This window comes from Eutrigla gurnardus (assembly GCF_963514095.1).
Source record: "Eutrigla gurnardus genome assembly, chromosome: 8".
NCBI lineage: Eukaryota > Metazoa > Chordata > Actinopteri > Perciformes > Triglidae > Eutrigla > Eutrigla gurnardus.
The window spans coordinates 4,356,770-4,374,989 of record NC_139922.1 but is presented as its reverse complement, the minus strand read 5'-3'; the positions used below and the strand labels follow the sequence as shown (position 1 = coordinate 4,374,989).

The window sequence follows — 18,220 nt, the reverse complement described above, 5'->3', positions numbered from 1 at the left end:
TACGCAGATCAGCTACTAAAGGCTCTTTGCTGCGAGCTTGTGTTTCTTTCCAGCGTTAAGTGTGAACTTCCTTTGAGCTCAGAAAATTGATGTGTAGCTGCAGAACAACTATTAAATGGAACCTGTGGTCAGATTATTTTTGTCAACTGCCACTGATTAAGTGAGGGGCCCGAGGCCCTGCTGCAGTTTAACCTAAAAAAAACAAAAACAGTTGCATGAAACAGATTCCCTTACTATAATGATTCACACTGTGTGTGCAGCAGCAGCACAGATGCAGAATGTATCTGCTGAATGCTCCTTTAAATAACAACAAAGTCACAGCTCCGTACACAGCCGTCTTTATCGCAATCAAGAAATAAACATTTAGTCAAAAGTGACTATTTGATGTTAAACATTACATACAGAGGCACAGGCACATAAAGGGACTCAAACTACTGGATGGATACATCGGAGTGAGGAGAGCCGTTACATCACACCACAGAAATCACTTTTGTACAACGTCTGAAGGTTTGGATGGACGTGAAAGTCTCCTGATTGGGTCATAAACACAACAGACGAGAAAGAGGCAGCCAACAACAAACATTCATCCTCCCATTATGACAAGCATTTCTCAAGATAATCAGATGATAGTCATCATTATAAATGAAGGTATGATATATTGGGTTTAAAAAGCAAAAGATCAAGACAATTAAAACTGTGTTTCCAGGCGGAGCTGAGTGCATTAGCTACATGGACGGCTAGGCCGGTTAAGGTGGCGAGCCAGCAGGGGGCGACTCTGGTTACAAAAAGAAGCTTGTTTTGTATAGAAGTGTATGAGAAAATGAAAATATTGTGGATGTACTGTGAGATTTCGCTCTGAGAGACTAAATCACCATCATTGGCTGAGCTGCCGTCATGAGGAGTTCAGGTTGCTGACAGCAGCTTCACTCTGTCGGAGTTTGGCCTTCATCTGAGCGATTTTCTCCTCTTCTGCCAGCTCGTTAAAGTCAAACTCCCCCTGGAGTGATGTGGAGGCACAAGCTGCACCCCGAGACTCTCTCCTGGTCCAGCTCTGGCTGCTGCTGTGCTCCACAATACCAACAATGTTGTGAGATCCACTGCTGCCAATCTCTCCATCAGCCAGGTCCTGTTTCTCACGGTCACCACCGGCAGTGCTGCCCATCTTCTGGCCCCGGTCCGTGACCCGAGGGACAGAACGCACAGCTGTGGTGGAGGATACATTACTTCTCTTGTGCACGATGGCCGTCTTGGTTTCACTATGTGTAGTGCGTTTCTTGTTGGGCCTGTTGTCATTTAGCAGCTCCTGGAGGACAAACAGTAGTTTCACATACAGCTCCACTAGAAACTAGTAATGATACACAATAAACCAACAATTCACAGACAGCAGAGGATTATGACCATATTAGGGATGGAACAATATCAGATTAAATTGCTGATTTAAAAAATAGGCCTCCAGTATTTATCAGAAAGAACAGCTATATTTTCTTTTATCTATCTGGGTGACTATATATTTGTTTAACATGAGCTGTAAACTAATCCAGAGGCCACATTCTTTGAAGGTTACATTTAAGACAAGGCTGTCCCATTTTGAAAGATTCAGGATGCAGAGGATCCAACTGATGGATCCTTCACGGGCAACATATCCCAAGATTCATTGCACACCGGTGACAATTGGAATTGAATCAAGACAGCGTTTATGAGGAGAGATATGGGAGATGCAGCACAAACTCCGTCAGCCTGAAATCTATCATGAAGCATCTCGTCCATCAGAATATCAAATAAAAAGAATCAAATATGATCTTTGGCTCCATTGTTAATCATGACATCAGTTATTTTATATGCTCATTGTCAACTGCAGCTGGTTGCTAGTCAACAGGAGCGGCAAAGGTGTTACATACAGGAAATCCTCTGTTGGGCAGACCGTCTCATTTCACAGACTGCTCGGTTCGGCCTTCACAGTCTCTGGTCAAACTCACAGACCGGGCCACCCAATAGCCAAGTGATTAGGGACCTAGCCACCCAATAGCCAAGTGATTAGGGACCTAGCCACCCAATAGCCAAGTGATTAGGGACCTAGCCACCCAATAGCCAAGTGATTAGGGACCTAGCCACCCAATAGCCAAGTGATTAGGGACCTAGCCACCCAATAGCCAAGTGATTAGGGACAGGGCCACCCAATAGCCAAGTGATTAGGGACAGGGCCACCAGAGGATTACTACTCCCTTACCTCCTACCTTACTACTTAAAAATGTGATTAATTGCTTACATTAAATGGACAGGATCCAAGTAATACATCTGACCTTCTAATCCCCAAGGTCTCTAGATTTGACACCCATGGAGACATGCATTTACTGTCATGAACCATTTAGCACCATCATGAACCATTTAGCATCCCTACCATCAGCTAAGGCATATCTTTTTTTTTTTTTTTTTTTTACAGCTAGCTCTTAATTGCCATGTTATATTTTTTATTCATCATTTCGCATTTCAATTCGCCTCGCTTTTCAATGTTTCATTCTTTGATCCATCATTTTGTAACCATGGAGAGAAAAGTGCTTGAACAAATAACGTTATCGTAAACATGGTGATTATCCTCACCTGGGTGGAGCGATTATCTGCTTTTGGGTGAAGATCCTTCGGCTGTTCTGTGCAGGTTTGGGCTAAAGTGACTTTCTTTCTTTGTACTTTCATGTCTGCGGGTTCAAGAGCAGCCTGGGGAGACTGGCGCTGCAAGAGGATAAAACAGTCTCAGTCAAACATCTGCTTTCAACTTTATACCATCAAGAATGTCCATTATATATGGTGCCATTTCCAAAAGTCGAGGTAAAAGTGAGGCAAAAGAAATGTAGAGAGAAAGCTTAATTTAAGGCTGGAACGTGAATTGCAACACACAAATTGACAATGTAGCACAGAACAAGCAGCAGACTGATGTTTAAACTATTCCTATAATCCAGAAATATATATTTTTTTAATTTGTCCTGAGCATGGAGCCAGAAGAGAAGTCATGGAGTCATGAATGTGTTCAGTCAAATTTCATGGCAATGAGAGATTTGAATGTTTCCTGTGTACAAGTTTAACATTCCATCTGATGGTGGCGCTAAATGCATCTTTCTTGATACCACTACAAGGAGTCGCCAAAGTCCAGGGGTCCAGGTCCAATCCAGACTGGCATGTCTCACCTACTAGAGTCATGACATGATCCTCTGAATGTTCCACTGGCACCACTGCCTTATCAAATTAATATCCAGTGAAATGACTCAAAATCTACAAGTAGGATTGGCAGTAAATTCTGTAGAGCCATCCATGGCGTCCAGACAGTTAAGGTTAGGCTAACAATGTTGGCTTTGAGTGACATGTCTCAATGATTGACATGGAATTTGCTACACACATTCATATTCCCCTGAGGATGCGTTATTATCATAGACTGTATATAAAAAGTGGATGTGGCCATCGCTAGTCACCCGTTGGTTTGTGGATTGTTTCTTCGGCATTTTGGCCACGCCATTTTGGAATCTTTGCAACCAAGGAAGGAGGTGACCATATTCGGACTGCGGAGGAGTGTCGGGTGGATTAGACAAACACGAGCGGCATGTAACGTTACCTTCTTCAGGCTTTTAGATGACGAGACTGATGTTGAAGGAGTGGAAGACTGGGAAGCCAGCTGTGGTTCACGTGTCTCTCGTTGACGGCGCCTTGGATTGGACCTCCTGCTGGAAAGGTAGATCTGTCCACGGTGGATGATGACAGCGTCTTTGTACGTCTGCGGTGGCGAGCCGTGAGGTAACAGGGAGGCGTGAGACGTGTGTGCAGGGAGGTGTTTTCCAGGCGCGGTGTCTTTCAGCACCTTGTAAGCGGTGCGGTTTGCAGAGACGAAGGACATTTGGAAGGGACCCGCCACAGCCCTGAACTCTCTCCCTAGCAGCAAGTTTTCTGTGTCTGCGGCTTGTTTCTGGCCTTTCCTCCGTAAAACTGCTGGAGAAATCCACACGCCTTCTGGAGAGTCGCTGAGCTTCCTGGCGCCATCACAGTCAGACACGGGGAGGCCCATTCCTTTCAGCACGGACTTTGATAAATTTGACAGAGTGATGCTTTTCACCTCAGCTTCCACTGGGATGAAGATCTCCAGTTCGCTGAGGAGATCCATGTTCTGCATACTTCCTGTGTGCACATTAAGAATTACATTAAGACTTTTAGATCCCAATTACACCACCCGTGCCCGTTATTTCCTTTCAGTTCAATATTGATGTTACAAAATTATGTTTTCACAAATGAAGATATGAGGATGTCATGTCCTGATTATCCTGCCACGTGTGAGATTCACAAAATTATCCTGATAATCATCAACATTTCATGGCACTAAAACATACTGGAAACACATTTTGTTAAGAAACAAATATTTGTATTGCATTTGAGATGAGATATATTTTTAGTTAAAAACAACTAATGATAGTAAATCTTCTCTCTGCATAAAGAAATGATGAATAAATAAAAATGTAACCTGCATTAAAAAAAATCAGGCTTATATCTTCTCTACCATGATAACTAGCAAGACAGTTTTTTGGCATCACTCATGAAGACATTTACGATTATCCCGATGACGGAAATTCACCATGATCAATTTATTGTTCTTTCAATTAGTCAGGCACAATGAAAAATATTCTGATTCTGTTAAGTTGTGATGAAAATGTGTAATACTACTATTAATAACATTAATATTTAATAAATACTCAAAATAAAAAGTATCATAAAATTGCAGTGCTAGAGCAGAGTTATGTAAATCCCTCGTCCTTTGCTGTCACCTAATGGTGATAACAGGCCCCCCCTTAATGACCCTGAACACAACATCTACAGATTGATCACTATCGCATCCATGAAGCCAGCTGGAGTCATGTCCTCTATAATTGGATTGGACAAAGTAGTCATTAATTGTGAAAAAAGGCAAAACCAGGCACTAACACCCAGCCAGCGGTGACTTACACCTAGGACTCCTTCTAAAACACTGACCTGTTGGCAGCCTGGCAGCTTGTTGGTGGTAAAAAGGATAATGCAGTAGAATTAGTCCATTTTCCGCAGTCAATGATTTGAATAGGAGACTTCCTGCTTTAGTAGCTCGGTTAAATGAAACTTACTGAGCGGCGTGCTGCTGCTCAGTGACGCTGACGTGCTTTAAATGGTTCACACCCAACAGCTCGAGAACAGCCAGTTAATGTTGCCCAACACTAGCCTACGTTGCCTTAAATAACACAACCAGCCATAGTCCATCAAAAAAAGACTACTATTGTCGCTCATACCTTGATGAAACGTCAGCGCTTCCAGCTTGAAAGACCGCGACTTGTATCTTGTTGCATTTTCACTTCGTCGAAAAACAAGACATCCGGGGCCGTGCCCTTCAGAATAAAAGCATTGCATCAGCAAATATAATCGTATACAGAGTGCACACTACATGCAGACGCATGTATTTGCCATAGGCCTGATGTATCCACGCACAAACATTTAGTTAGTGGCATTGGAAAGAACAAACCGGGTCCTGTCAATACAGTAACAGTGACATGTGGGGACCAAAACCCTGTAGATTTCGTTTTGTTCTTAGTGCACACGTCAGTCATCCTGTACGGTTAGACTTGAGACCACGCATCATGATCAGTTACAGTTTTTCTCAGTCGCTTTGGTGCTTTTCTCACATCACTATTAACATGTGCACAGCAGTTAGTGCATTTCTCAAAACAATTAGTGCAAACTGCAAAACCTAGTGGATGACCTGCAAAAGCACGGTCACTTGCTCAAAATGGATCGTCCATTCCTCAAAAGCAAGTATTCATGTCAGTGAAACTGCCAGTGTCATCATGAGAAGTCTTGACACCATCGGTTAGAACAAGGCGGTCAAATGGCTTTGTCGTGTTTTCATTATGACAGTTTATTCTCTGTGTTTTCCAATGCAAAAAAAGGTCAGAACTCGTGACACTACCTGAAAACGCTCAAGACAGCACTATACACTACTAGTACAGCCATTTGAAAACTACAGTAAAGTTACGCATTGCTCTAGTTAGGGGAGTAAGTGAGGACAAGACACTGAATACGAACCTTTCACATTTTTACTGTATCTGCTCTTTGCAATTCTGCATTGTGCAAGAGAAAAATACACTACAGTCACTTATTTAGAACAAACATAAGAAACACCCTTTTAGAGCTTCAGTTCACAGTGGTTCTTCCAACATTTGGTTGCACCCTCCGACCAGCCTCAGCCATTGTGAGGCCGTGATTGACAGCATGGCCCACAACTGTAGCCCTCATTTCATTAGGAATCTGCCTGTGTATTTGGCCTCTTCTCCCTCTTCCTCTGTTTTGTAGAAATGGTCCACACTATGTCCTGCTCGGTTCATACGCTTGCCAAGTGAGGGTTCATGGGATTCATCCCTGAGTGACTGTGAACAAGTGGCTTGTCATTGGTTACAACTAATACTTCACACACCTCCTCCTGAGTGAAAGCTGAAGTTCACCCGAGATTTTAGACCAATTTAGGAGACATTTCCAGGAAAAAAATATTAAGAAAGGTATAAAAATTTGATAACTAGTTCAAGAATGTTGTATGTAATGACTCAAGCAATCAAATGAAGACTATTAGTTTTATTGGGAATGACTATTCAGCATCCATAAGTATAGTTAATTTTGACTGACATCACATAAGCAAATTATAATGTTATAAAACAGCAGAGAATTGTATGAAAGCAGCTGATACATGTCCAAAAGCATTTGCAATTTGTTCAGAGGAAGGAGAAATGGCTACTATGATGTGCACACATGACTAAATGTTGTGGAGGTTGAACTAATAGTTATGAGAATTTTCATTCTGATCTGAGAAAAGCACCAAAGCGACTGAGAAAAACTGTAAATACCGAAATACTACACTGCAGCTACATCACTTTAACCATTTTATTCTGAAGGAAAGACGCTCAGGCGCGCACGCACGCACGCACACACGCACACACGCACACACACACGCACGCACGCACGCACGCACACACGCACACACACACGCACACACGCACACACGCACACACACACACACACAGGATAGTTCAACTGAAAATGAAGAGCAAGTTGCAACTTGCTTAACATGATTACTTCCGGCTTGGAAAAACCTTCATTTAGTGATCTCATAATAAAATCTTAACAATCTGAACTAAACTAAACTATATTTGCTCTTCATTTTCAGTTGGACTATCTAGTGTGTGTGTGTGTGTGTGTGTGTGTGTGTGTGTGTGTGTGTGTGTGTGTGTGTGTGTGTGTATATATATATATAAATAAATAAATATAAAAATGGATACCTCATCACCTTACTGTAATGTAGCCTTTAACACCAGGTGGATTGAGATAACGCTGATATATTGCCTAGCCCTCATCAAAAAAAATATACAGTGCTGGTATATGGTCAAGTAAGATGTCACATGACTAGAGGCTAATGGTTATTAAGGGCAATACCAATATCAATATTTGGATGTGTTTTTTTCTCACATAAACAGAGCATAATCTCAATACGGATACTATAGATTCATTTTGATATGGTACATGGTCAGTTAATATAGTTTTGCTTTCTACAGCTCACAAACTGTTCACATGAATCATTTGAACTAGTGAATTTATTTGAATAAGTACTTCCACAATTGTCCCCTTCCCCACTGAGAGTTTTACCATTGTCCTTTCCCCTCAGCTCAGACTCGGTGTGGATGGAGGACGCTCCAAAACAGATGAAATCTTCCCATCAATATAACAATGGCCTCTCATTTCACACCGTTAAACTTTGGTTGGTGTGTGACGTGTAGAGTTGGTGGTGTATGATGGGAGGGAGACTCACAGATCCACAGTGCATGTCTGTATAATATTATAGGGCTGAGTCTGCATGGGCTTGCGTCACACTATGCCAAAATGAATTGTGGGTCCGCTCCGTCGCATCGCTTGCATCGAAAAAGTTGAGAGAAATTCAACAGTCATTTTCAGGCGCCGACGGCTCCGTCAGCCAATCAGATCGGGGTGTGCAACTCCCCCATGCGCTACACACGCCTTCCCTCATCCACCAACGAACATGTACAGTCTGAACGCAGCTGAACACCTGAGATGAGAGGCCAAACTAAATACACTCACTTTTGAGTAGCTGTATATCAAGTAAGAGGAGTGTGGATTTAGACACCAGATAAAAAAATACAATAATGGCGAGAGAGAAAAATAGAGGAATACTTTTAAGTATTATACTTGTCATAAATTAGGCTGCATAAAAGAATAAAAAGTTTGACAGGTTGTACTTGTAAGTGAGCAAGGCCCTCAACGAACGGAGCAAGAGTTTTCTGAAGGTAAATATTTGTCTGCAGGATCAACCTGAATGTCACAGACACATGTGTGATGAACTGTGATGAGGTTCATGCTGATGTAGAGTACTGGTAGAGGGATTACCTAGATATTTTTACTAGCCCCACCTTTTCAGTCTCTGTGAAACAAGAGGCCATCGTGTTCTAACTTCCAGATGTGTTCATGCACAGCTGTAGATTCAAAAAGAAAGACGTGGACATTCTCTCTCACACAGTCGTTAAAACTTGACACTTGTTAACTCCGACAAAAATAAATGCAAGCAATAATATAGAACTCAGACAAAACATTTCTCCATGAGCTTCGTTGGAATGTTAGAGTTTGACATGTCGGCCGGATCTCATCAGTTCTAAAGCTGCCTCTTTCTCTTGCAGCTGCTCTTTGAGTCTCATTATCTGTTTGTGAAGTTTTACTTCAGAGTCACTGGATGCTGCGGAGAAACCATAAGCGGCTGCATCCTCAGAACTCTTACAGCTCTGCTTGTCCTGGGCTGTTAGACAGTCGCTGCTTCCAGATGTTTTTACATCTTTACTCAGAGCCTTTGATCTCCCCCCTCTTTTACCCGCCCGCTCTGTCATCCACGCCCACTTCTCTGGCTCTTCTGTCCCGGACTTCGCTCTGGGATCTCGAGTACCAGGGATGCAACATGGACACATGGTGCGCTTCCTTTTTCTTCCCATCCTCCTTGTGTTTGAATCCAGATCCACACAAGTCCGAGTCTGTGGCCCGGCAGCTTTGTCCAGAGAGTTATCATCGGTGCTGAGGAAATCTTCATCTATGGGTTCCACGTAGCCGATCACCGGCTCAACATCACTCCATGTTTCCTTGAGTGAAGAGTTCCCTGAACAGCAGGTATTCTCCAGTTTGAAATGTGAGGATGTTAGAGGACATGTAGAGGCTTCTGACACTTCCTGTGCAGACGGTTCATTTAAGCATTTGCAGCTGGCAGTTTCTTGTGGACTGTAAAGGTCCTGTGAAAAATGTTCTGTCTTTTTTAGCCCGTTCATTGGTTCCTGATGATCCTCCACTGACTGTCTGGACTCACTATGTGGAGGATCTGCAGGAGGAGACCAAAATATGGATCCATCAACCCTCCGCAGGGAAATTTTCACGTCAGCTGTTATCCCAAATATCTGCCTCAGCAGATGATCAGATATTTGACAGGATGCTGGCGGCAGTGAGGATGTCCCACTGGTTGTCGGATTCATAGAGCTCTGCAAGGAGAGAAAAACACTCTTTAACAGAAAGACCCATTTGAGTCCCAACATCACCAGGAGGAAAGTGTTACAGCGCCACACAGTGGAGAGAAAACACTGTCTCAACAGACTTTAGGCAGAAATCTGGAGCAGACCAGCCTCTGTGTACTTACTTACCTCCATTTTGTTGCCCTTCTTTATGCCATCTGCTGGACTTGTTGATTCGACATCAACCCTCATGCTCTCAGGCTGCCGGGTGGAGGTGCTCCGCTGTCTGCTAATATTGGAGTCCAGGTTATCACATGTGTTCATCACAGCTGAACCACAAACATGTGTGTGAGTTCTGACTGTGGTGGCTGACGTGCTCTGGCCAAGGATCCTTCTCTTGAGAGCGTCCGCTGTCCCATCCAGACTCTTGAGTTCGGCCACGTTGATCCAGCTGCTTGTGCCCGTCTGGTCGCTTTCCTTCACGACATCCATTTGTGGTTTTCGTCTCAAATAGTGAGACTCCAGTTGGGGCGGAATATACGACACAAATATTACATTGTCTTCGTCCGAGTGAGCGACTGCTGACGTATGAAGCGATGCTGCTCGTTGAGAAGAGTGACCTTCATCATCACAGAGGTCAATCACTTCATGAGGTCTGAGCATTCCCAGACTCCGCTTCCTCTGAGGTGCAGCCGACTCGAGTGATTGCCGGGATGAAGTTGGGATGGTTTTGTTGAATTCATAACTTGTTCTTGCTGCTGTGGGTGAGTTGCTTTTTCCCATCCTGTTACTCATGTCAAAGGGGTGTCGCTGTCCTCGTGCACTCTGGCCGTGACTCGACCCATGAACTGGTTTTGTAAGGACCTCATGCTGCTTGGCTGCATTCTCTCTCTCTGCAGCAACTCTGAGAATCTCTGACGTAACAGACGAATTAATAGGATTAAAAGTCAGACCTGGTTTCGTGATGACATCACAGTGCTTCCCAGCATTTTCTCTCTCTGCAACAACGCGAAGAATCTCTGAAGTAACAGGAGAATCAATAGGATCGACAGCTTCTGGGTTGTCTGCTTCCTCTACCGACCACTTTATGGGGCTGTTGGGCCTTTGTGAGACCTGTGGAATTAATTTTAAATGTGGTTTTGGCCCCTTTGATGGAGGTCCACATGAAGTTGTATTTGATGTCTCGCAAAGCAACGTGAGCGTGGGAAGTACAGAATCACTTTGTAAAGTAACGCTTTGATTGACACTTGCCATCGGTGACGCGTAGGCAGCGCTGGGTAAACCTGAACCTGGAGAAGAGTTGGTTGATGAAGGAAAAGTCTTTGATTTGATACCGGCAGGTAGTCCAGATGCCGGGCCTGACTGGACTTGTGCCCCAGCGGGACTCTGATGACACCGTCCTCTGGGGAGGGATGGAGTTTTCACTGTGACTGGCTGACTGGGACGTCTTCCTGAGGTCCCACTGTTGGCTACGGGTGTTGCCATCGGAGGCACTATAGCCATTAAATGAAAATTCTCTTGCTGCAGTGGATGCGTCATGCTGCTTATGTCAAAGGGGTGTCGCTGTCCTCGTGCACTCCGGCCGGGACTCGACCCAGACACTGGTTTCGTAAGGAAGTCATGGTGCTTGACTGCATTCTCTCTCTCTGCAGCAACTCGGAGAATCTCTGACGTAACAGACGAATTAATAGGATTAAAAGTCGAACCTGGTTTGGTGATGACGTCACAGTGCTTCCCAGCATTTTCTCTCTCTGCAACAACGCGAAGAATCTGTGAAGTAACAGGAGAATCAATAGGATCAAGAGTCGGAGCCACTGGGTTGTCTGCTTCCTCTACCGACCACTTTATGGGGCTGTTGGGCCTTTGTGAGACCTGTGGAATTAATTTTAAATTTGGTGTTGGTCCCTTTGATGTCTTGCAAAGCAACTTGAGCATGTCAAGTACAGAATCACTTTGTGATGTAACACCTTGACTGACACTTGTGTTGGGTGACACGTAGGTCACACCTAGAGAAGAGTTGGTTGATGAAGTAAAAGTCTTTGTTTTGATACCGGCAGGTAGTCCAGATCCCGGGCCTGACTGGACTTGTGCCATCGTGGGACTCTGATGACACCGTCCTCTGGGGAGGGATGGAGTTTTCACTGTGACTGGCTGACTGGGACGTCTTCCTGGGGTCCCACTGTTGGCTACAGGTGTTGCCATCGGAGGCACTATAGCCATCAAATTGACAGTCTCTTGCTGTAGTGGATGCTTGTCTTGCTTCGTGGCAGGAGGATTCAAAGCCTTCGCTTTTGCCATCCAAACATGTGCTGAGGCAAGATTTGTGGTTCCAGCGGTCTGTGGTGGAGGATCCGCTTTGGGTTGGCTATTCCAAGACTTGACTAACTGTCTGTTGACCATTTGTACAGGAATCAGTTTCATTATGTTATTTCCATCAGCTCCAACATCAGGTATTGCCTGGTAGAAGACACTGGTCCCACTAAAAGGAAAAATAAACAGAATCAGATCAGTCAAGAACAGGAACGATCAAAAGATAAAAGGGTCATTCCGTGTCATTTCATCAAATTTCTGAAAATCTTCCCACCTGACCATCTCAGAATGTCCTGAAAAAATTCAAGTACAAAGACACACTTGTAAATAGGACAAATCCAAAATATTAGGTCTCTACTGTCAACAGTTTTCTCATGAAACATCATTGAATGAAGGGTAGTTTAGACAGTTTTTGGCATCATGCTCTGAAAAGCCATTTTTAAACAGCAATATCTGGAAAACTATCTCACCTGTGGCCTTCAAAATTTTTACAGAGTATATCTGTTACTAATAGCCTCCAGACATGAAATATCAGGGGTGTAGCTCAATGATAACCTAGTATGGTAGGTACTTAAAATGTGGCTTGTTGAAATAAAGTAGTACATTTGAAGAGTGGCTGAGCTCCCATTTTTGCAGATAAAAGACTTCTATCACTTCTGCCTCTATCTCTGGTGTTAGCTTAAACATTCTACAAAATATGGTTTCTCTTAGATGATTAGTTTCACAGATATTAAGGCTCAAAAATGGAAGTAAACACATCTTTGCCCAACTTGCCACAGGTGAGATAGTTTTCCAGATATTGCTGTTTAAAAATGGCTTTTCAGAGCATGATGCCAAAAACTGTCTAAACTACCCTTCATTCAATGATGTTTCATGAGAAAACTATTGACAGTAGAGACCTAATATTTTGGATTTGTCCTATTTACAAGTGTGTCTTTGTACTTGAATTTTTTCAGGACATTCTGAGATGGTCAGGTGGGAGGCATTTGATGAAATGACACGGAATGACCCAAAAACATATTTCAATGTGACAAGAATTTATTTTGCAGATGCTTTTGTCCAAAGCGTGAAAACTGTATCTGTCAACATGTCAAACAGGAGCATTTCCTAACTATGACGGGTCGTTATCTTTACAAACAGTTGATCGTTCAACATGAATGAAATGTTTTCTCTCAGAGCGAGATGAGAAGGTTGATATCAGCAGGCCTATACAAACCAGACATTTTAACTCGTCACAGTTGGAAGTGATGTAAATAATGAAAGTTATTTAGCTGCTTCACATTCAGGCTCCTGATACTGTTCATGCTGTCATACTGGAACACTTGAATAGAGGCATCGTTAATGGTATTAGTTACACTGGTGTTGTCAAAATGATTACTGTGAAAAAGGCCTCAAGGGCCGTTTACACGACGTGTTTCTAAATGCATTGCTTTAAATGTAAACCTGCAGAAGGCATGCTCAAAAGCAAGAGCACACAACTTCAACATGCTGCAGCATACGCTGCATGTCATGTGAACGAGAAACAACCAATCACCGCAGGCAGATATCATTTCTTTCCTCTGTAAATATCAGTATACAACAAATATATGGCAGAACAAAGTTAGCTTCATAATTCAAGGTTAACTTTACAGCTAATTGTTAAAGTCGTCTTAGTAGCTAACTGCATTGGTAGCGACCTGTCAATCAGCAGGTAGCCCCGCCCCCAAAGCATCCCCTGCTTTCTGGTCTGTTGGACTCTAAATGGACCATAATGTACTAAATGAACATCATGCTGGATTGAAGAAGACTTGAAACTAGAGATTGAGAACATAAACTCATGTTTACAATGTTTACTGAGATAATACATCAAGAGAGAAGTAGGACCATTTTCTCATAGACTTCCATGCAATCAGAGAGGAGTCGCCCCGACTTTAGCCTTGGCTTCACTTTTCAGAACCGCTGGTTTCCATCTGGTTAGTCCAAAGCTGGGGATTGGACGTGGTTAGCTTATAATAAAGACTGGAAGTGGCTAGTAGAAGCTAGGTTAACCCTATCTTAACTCCAAGCCCTGTTTCAGTATGATCCTCAACAGCACACATGAGGCTGTCTGCTAATCCAGCTGGGTTGCAATGGTGACATTAGGTTATTTTTGTCTGGTATAAAAGTGGTTTTATTTGAATGCACAGAGCCCTGTGATGAAAGGTGGTTCAATCAAAGAGGACCACCTCCATGACACTGAAGACTCCCTTCACCCACATCAACATGAAACGTAGCCTACTTCGTGGTACAACAATCCCCGTGAAACAGACGCTCTATCAGCGGGCTACTTTACTGTAAACGGGGTGACGTCGGGTGTACTTAACGTTACCTGTGAACCGGATCCGTTCCTTTCACTCCGGGATACATAACTCATGAAAACAGGCGGTGATCCCCGTACGGCGTCCAGTGTGTCGAAAACAGCAGCTGGAACTGAATCCCGGGATGATAACGTTATATGAAAGCCACAAAGCGTCACCGTTGCTGTTAACTGACGTCAAAGAAACGCTACTTATCCGTGCAGTAACTTCAGTCCGTCGGACTAAATAAACCACCGTTTATTCGCGTTTATAGTTGATTATTTTCTTCTGACGCTTCGCTTCACGACTTCCGTTTCCGCATCCGTTACATCGGGCTTCCGGTTTGTTACATGATGGGAGATGTGTTCAATAGAGCATCGTTTTTTTTAATAAAACGTCTGTGATATGAATTCGCCAAACAGCCTCTGTGTTTAGCCACAAACCAGCGGTAAAGCCGCTTTGAGATTATTAATATAAATAGAAGACGCGAGGATTGACAGAAACCGTAATGTTTGTGGATGAGTGACAGTGTTGGGAACATAACGGGCAAAGTGAGTGCACGTCTGTTTGCGTGTGACAGAGAAGAAGTCTGGTTTATTACATGTCTCTTCATCAGGAGCTGGTCTCGTTTGATCTGTGTTGCATTACGTGATTAGGTTCGTTGGAGATGAACTGCGCCTCGCCTGGAAAATAGACGGGAGCCGGCGGAGGCGGAGCCTAAAAGCTGCGCTCCAGTCGGACAGTTTCCATTGGCCTTCGAAGTTTCGAACAGGAAGTCATAGAAAAAATGACATCCTGTTGATCTGGAGGCTATCTGTAGTTTGCCCCCACCACATTCACATTTATTTATATTTGTTCATAAATATCTGTGGAAATCAGAATCAGAATACTTTAGTAACCCCTCTGGAAAATGTACAGCTGTAGTTGCTCCATAAGAGTCAGGAAAGAAAGAGTCAAATAAGTATAAAAATATAAAGTATAAAATAATGCCAATAAATAATAATAATGTATATAAACACTATACGGTGTAGTAGTGTATCTTCTGTTGAGGTAGTATCATACAATCTAGTGCACATAAGTAAAGTTGGCAGTTATACTGTATTAAATGTGTATCTGGGTATTTTTTATGTCCGCCTCTTAAAGCACACCATAGGGTAATTGCTCGTTTTGATAAGGTCTATATAAATAACTTATTTTATTGTCGTTATTATGATTATTATTAATATCATCAACAACATGACATATGTTTGTTAACAGATTTAACTTAAATTGCACATCATGAGACTAACAGCCCACGATCTGGTGTTAAATATTAGACTCACACAGGAAATTTGCATTTTCTACTAGACGTGCTGTTTGTTGTCAAAACTAAGAGCCTATTATGACATCGCTCCAAAACACATCAGAACAGCGGACGAGTCTTTAAACATCGTGAGAACGAGGTCAGGTCGCAGTCTCCCCTGAGGGTGTGGGTTAGAATCCCACTTCTGACAGCCAGTCTTTTTCACTGCCATGCTATCCTGAAGACGAAGGATTACCAACGTATCAATCATTTCATCAATAAAATAATAATAATGAATATCAAATGAATACCGAAATAAATAATAAATAATGAATAATGAACAAGTGACAACACTGTTCAACAGTGTATTTACAGGCTGCATACAAAAAAATTATAGTATGACTAAATGACCTGAATATATAAATAATTGATATTATACCAGTTTATATGTATGCATATATCTATTCTTGTTTCAAGATGCTGCTGCTTGTAGTATCTGCACTGAAGTTTTGTACTAATTCTGGTTTTCTTTTATATTAATCAACGGTTTTTGTTGTGAGCCTCGTTTTGTGTCACCATTTTATTATTTTACATTTACTCTTGTATTCTTTTACATTAATTTGTGTATGTTTATTCTTGTTAATTTATTCTTGTACATTTTTTCTTGTATACTTATTATTTTATATCTATTCTTGTATGTTTATTCTCTATTGACAGATACTTTTAAATGTTAATTAAGTGCCATTAGAAAGCATCAAAATATACTGTGTGCACTGTGGTGGAAATCGGTTTATGATGAGAAATAAGAATACTACTCCTAACAGAGATTTAAGTCCCCCCGGGAGACTGCAACCTGAACACATCACCTTAGACTGCTTGGCCATCCTGACTAGGGGATTGTTTGAACCCTTTATTTTCAACTGCAAGTATCTCACTATTGGCTGAATCAATAAGACAAACTAAGGACATAGAAGTAATAAGGGATAAGAGGGGGGTCGAACACAAGATATCCCCGTGTAATGAACAGTAAGTGTCATCTCCTTTGATGACATGTGCAAAAAAAGGCCTGTTGGCCGCTACAAAGGTGAAATAGGTGGACCTATACAAACAACATCAGAGGTGTGACAAGGGTTACCATCTAAACCTAACCTAACCCTCCACTCATATAAGCCTAACCCTAACCCTTGTCACAAGTTGAGCAGCAGTTGCTGAGGCCAGTTGCATGGCGAAATGTCCAGAGCATGAAACTCTGGGGGGGACATCATGAGACTCAACTCGTTCACCTCGGAACGTGAAGATCCGAAACCTCCCACCGATATGGAGCTAGAACAGTCTCATAATTCATAAATGCACACAGAAATTCATAAATGCACAAAAAAGATTTACAAATGTATTTGGGGATTTGTATATACATGTGACTCAAAACACAAATACATTTTCAATGCACACACAAATATGTTTCATTTCATATGTAAGTAAAAAATATTCACATATAAAAAACAAGATTCATAAACATATTTCCAATGCACACACAAATCTAAAAAAAAATCACAAATACATGAATGTTAAAGTATTTGCAATCTTCATCAAATACGCATTTGGGGCTTGTTACATTCATATATGAACTGTTGGACCTGTATTTACAAAGTGCTTTTAATTTGTAAACCTCCCTGCATTTGTGTGTGAAACTTTTGAGACTCCCCTGACGTGACTCCAATCCACAAATGCGTTTTTTCTAAGAGGATTTGTCTGTAGCCAATCAGATGTCTCCCTCCTTTACAGCCAATCACGTGAGTGCGTTGCGTTGGAGGGATATGGGTGCTAGAGCCAGAATCAACCTTATTTCTGGAGATAATTTCCCTTCTTCCTGTGCTCCCTGTCTTTATGCTGTATAGATTAGGTGTACAGTTATATAAATATCTATTTTTCTTTTATAAAGAAGCATTTTATGGAAGTAATTTATTCCCTCATTCTGGGGAAGATGAACCGGTGCGGGCGGAGTTGTGTTAGACTTTTGGGGGAGACACTCACGTGATTGGCTGTAAAGGAGGGAGACATCTGATTGGCTACAGACAACCTCCTCTTAGAAAAAACGCATTTGTGGATCAGAGTCACGTCAGGGGAGTCTCAAAAGTTTCACACACAAATGCAGGGAGGTTTACAAATTAAAAGCACTTTGTAAATACAGGTCCAACAGTTCATATATGAATGTAACAAGCCCCAAATGCGTATTTGATGAAGATTGCAAATACTTTAACATCCATGTATTTGTGATTTTTTTTTAGATTTGTGTGTGCATTGGAAATATGTTTATGAATCTTGTTTTTTATATGTGAAAATTTTTTACTTACATATGAAATGAAACATATTTGTGTGTGCATTGAAAATGTATTTATGTTTTGAGTCACATGTATATACAAATCCCCAAATACATTTGTAAATCTTTTTTGTGCATTTATGAATTTCTGTGTGCATTTGTGAATTATGAGACTGTTCTAGCTCCATACGTGGCCGACTACGAAGCTACTGATGTTGCAGTCCACTTATATCTGATCTATAAACTCTGATATGTGGACTAGCATCATCTGTGATGTCATGGTGCAAACTGATCAAAGGAGCTCATCGTGGAATCAGCAGCTAAACATCTGCAGTCAATACACATCTTTTCATAAGAGTTCAGCTCACCTCCAATCACTGGACCACTTCATCATTCTTTTCTGTTTCATACTTCAAAGTTGAAGATGTACACAAACACCAATATGTTCCATCTT

At 42.1% G+C, this 18,220-nt stretch overlaps 2 protein-coding genes across 4 annotated transcripts; both read right to left on the bottom strand.

Annotated features, from left to right (window-relative positions):
- Positions 1-322: 322 nt before the first annotated feature.
- On the bottom strand, positions 323-5,723 carry LOC311017310 (uncharacterized protein). 2 transcript variants are annotated; one of them, XM_084015562.1, is made up of 4 exons: positions 5,292-5,723; positions 3,602-4,158; positions 2,599-2,727; positions 323-1,303 (listed from the first exon to the last, which is right to left on the bottom strand). In XM_084015562.1, the coding sequence occupies exons 1-4, from the start codon at positions 5,407-5,409 to the stop codon at positions 893-895; spliced, it is 1,215 nt and encodes a 404-aa protein (XP_083871688.1). In that variant the 5' UTR covers positions 5,410-5,723; the 3' UTR covers positions 323-892. The 2 variants fall into 2 exon arrangements, with proteins under 2 accessions (XP_083871688.1, XP_083871689.1); XM_084015563.1 differs by lacking the exon at positions 5,292-5,723 and adding an exon at positions 5,005-5,244.
- Positions 5,724-6,616: 893 nt separating this feature from the next.
- On the bottom strand, positions 6,617-14,469 carry lrif1 (ligand dependent nuclear receptor interacting factor 1). 2 transcript variants are annotated; one of them, XM_084014884.1, is made up of 4 exons: positions 14,200-14,469; positions 11,520-12,021; positions 9,732-11,312; positions 6,617-9,572 (listed from the first exon to the last, which is right to left on the bottom strand). In XM_084014884.1, the coding sequence occupies exons 1-4, from the start codon at positions 14,235-14,237 to the stop codon at positions 8,673-8,675; spliced, it is 3,021 nt and encodes a 1,006-aa protein (XP_083871010.1). In that variant the 5' UTR covers positions 14,238-14,469; the 3' UTR covers positions 6,617-8,672. The 2 variants fall into 2 exon arrangements, with proteins under 2 accessions (XP_083871010.1, XP_083871009.1); XM_084014883.1 differs by having other exon boundaries at positions 9,732-12,021.
- Between the last annotated feature and the right edge of the window lie 3,751 nt (positions 14,470-18,220).

Excerpts from the sequence above, each read along its gene's own strand:
- LOC311017310 (XM_084015562.1), bottom strand. The coding sequence starts at position 5,409 with ATGCAATGCTTTTATTCTGAAGGGCACGGCCCCGGATGTCTTGTTTTT. Across the intron at positions 2,728-3,601 it reads CATCTAAAAGCCTGAAGAAG|CGCCAGTCTCCCCAGGCTGC; the intron begins GTAACGTTACAT and ends ATCCTCTTGCAG. Across the intron at positions 1,304-2,598 it reads CAGATAATCGCTCCACCCAG|GAGCTGCTAAATGACAACAG; the intron begins GTGAGGATAATC and ends TTTGTCCTCCAG.
- lrif1 (XM_084014883.1), bottom strand. The coding sequence starts at position 14,237 with ATGTATCCCGGAGTGAAAGGAACGGATCCGGTTCACAG. Across the intron at positions 12,022-14,199 it reads GGAACGGATCCGGTTCACAG|TGGGACCAGTGTCTTCTACC; the intron begins GTAACGTTAAGT and ends TTTTCCTTTTAG. Across the intron at positions 9,573-9,731 it reads AGAAGGGCAACAAAATGGAG|AGCTCTATGAATCCGACAAC; the intron begins GTAAGTAAGTAC and ends CTCTCCTTGCAG.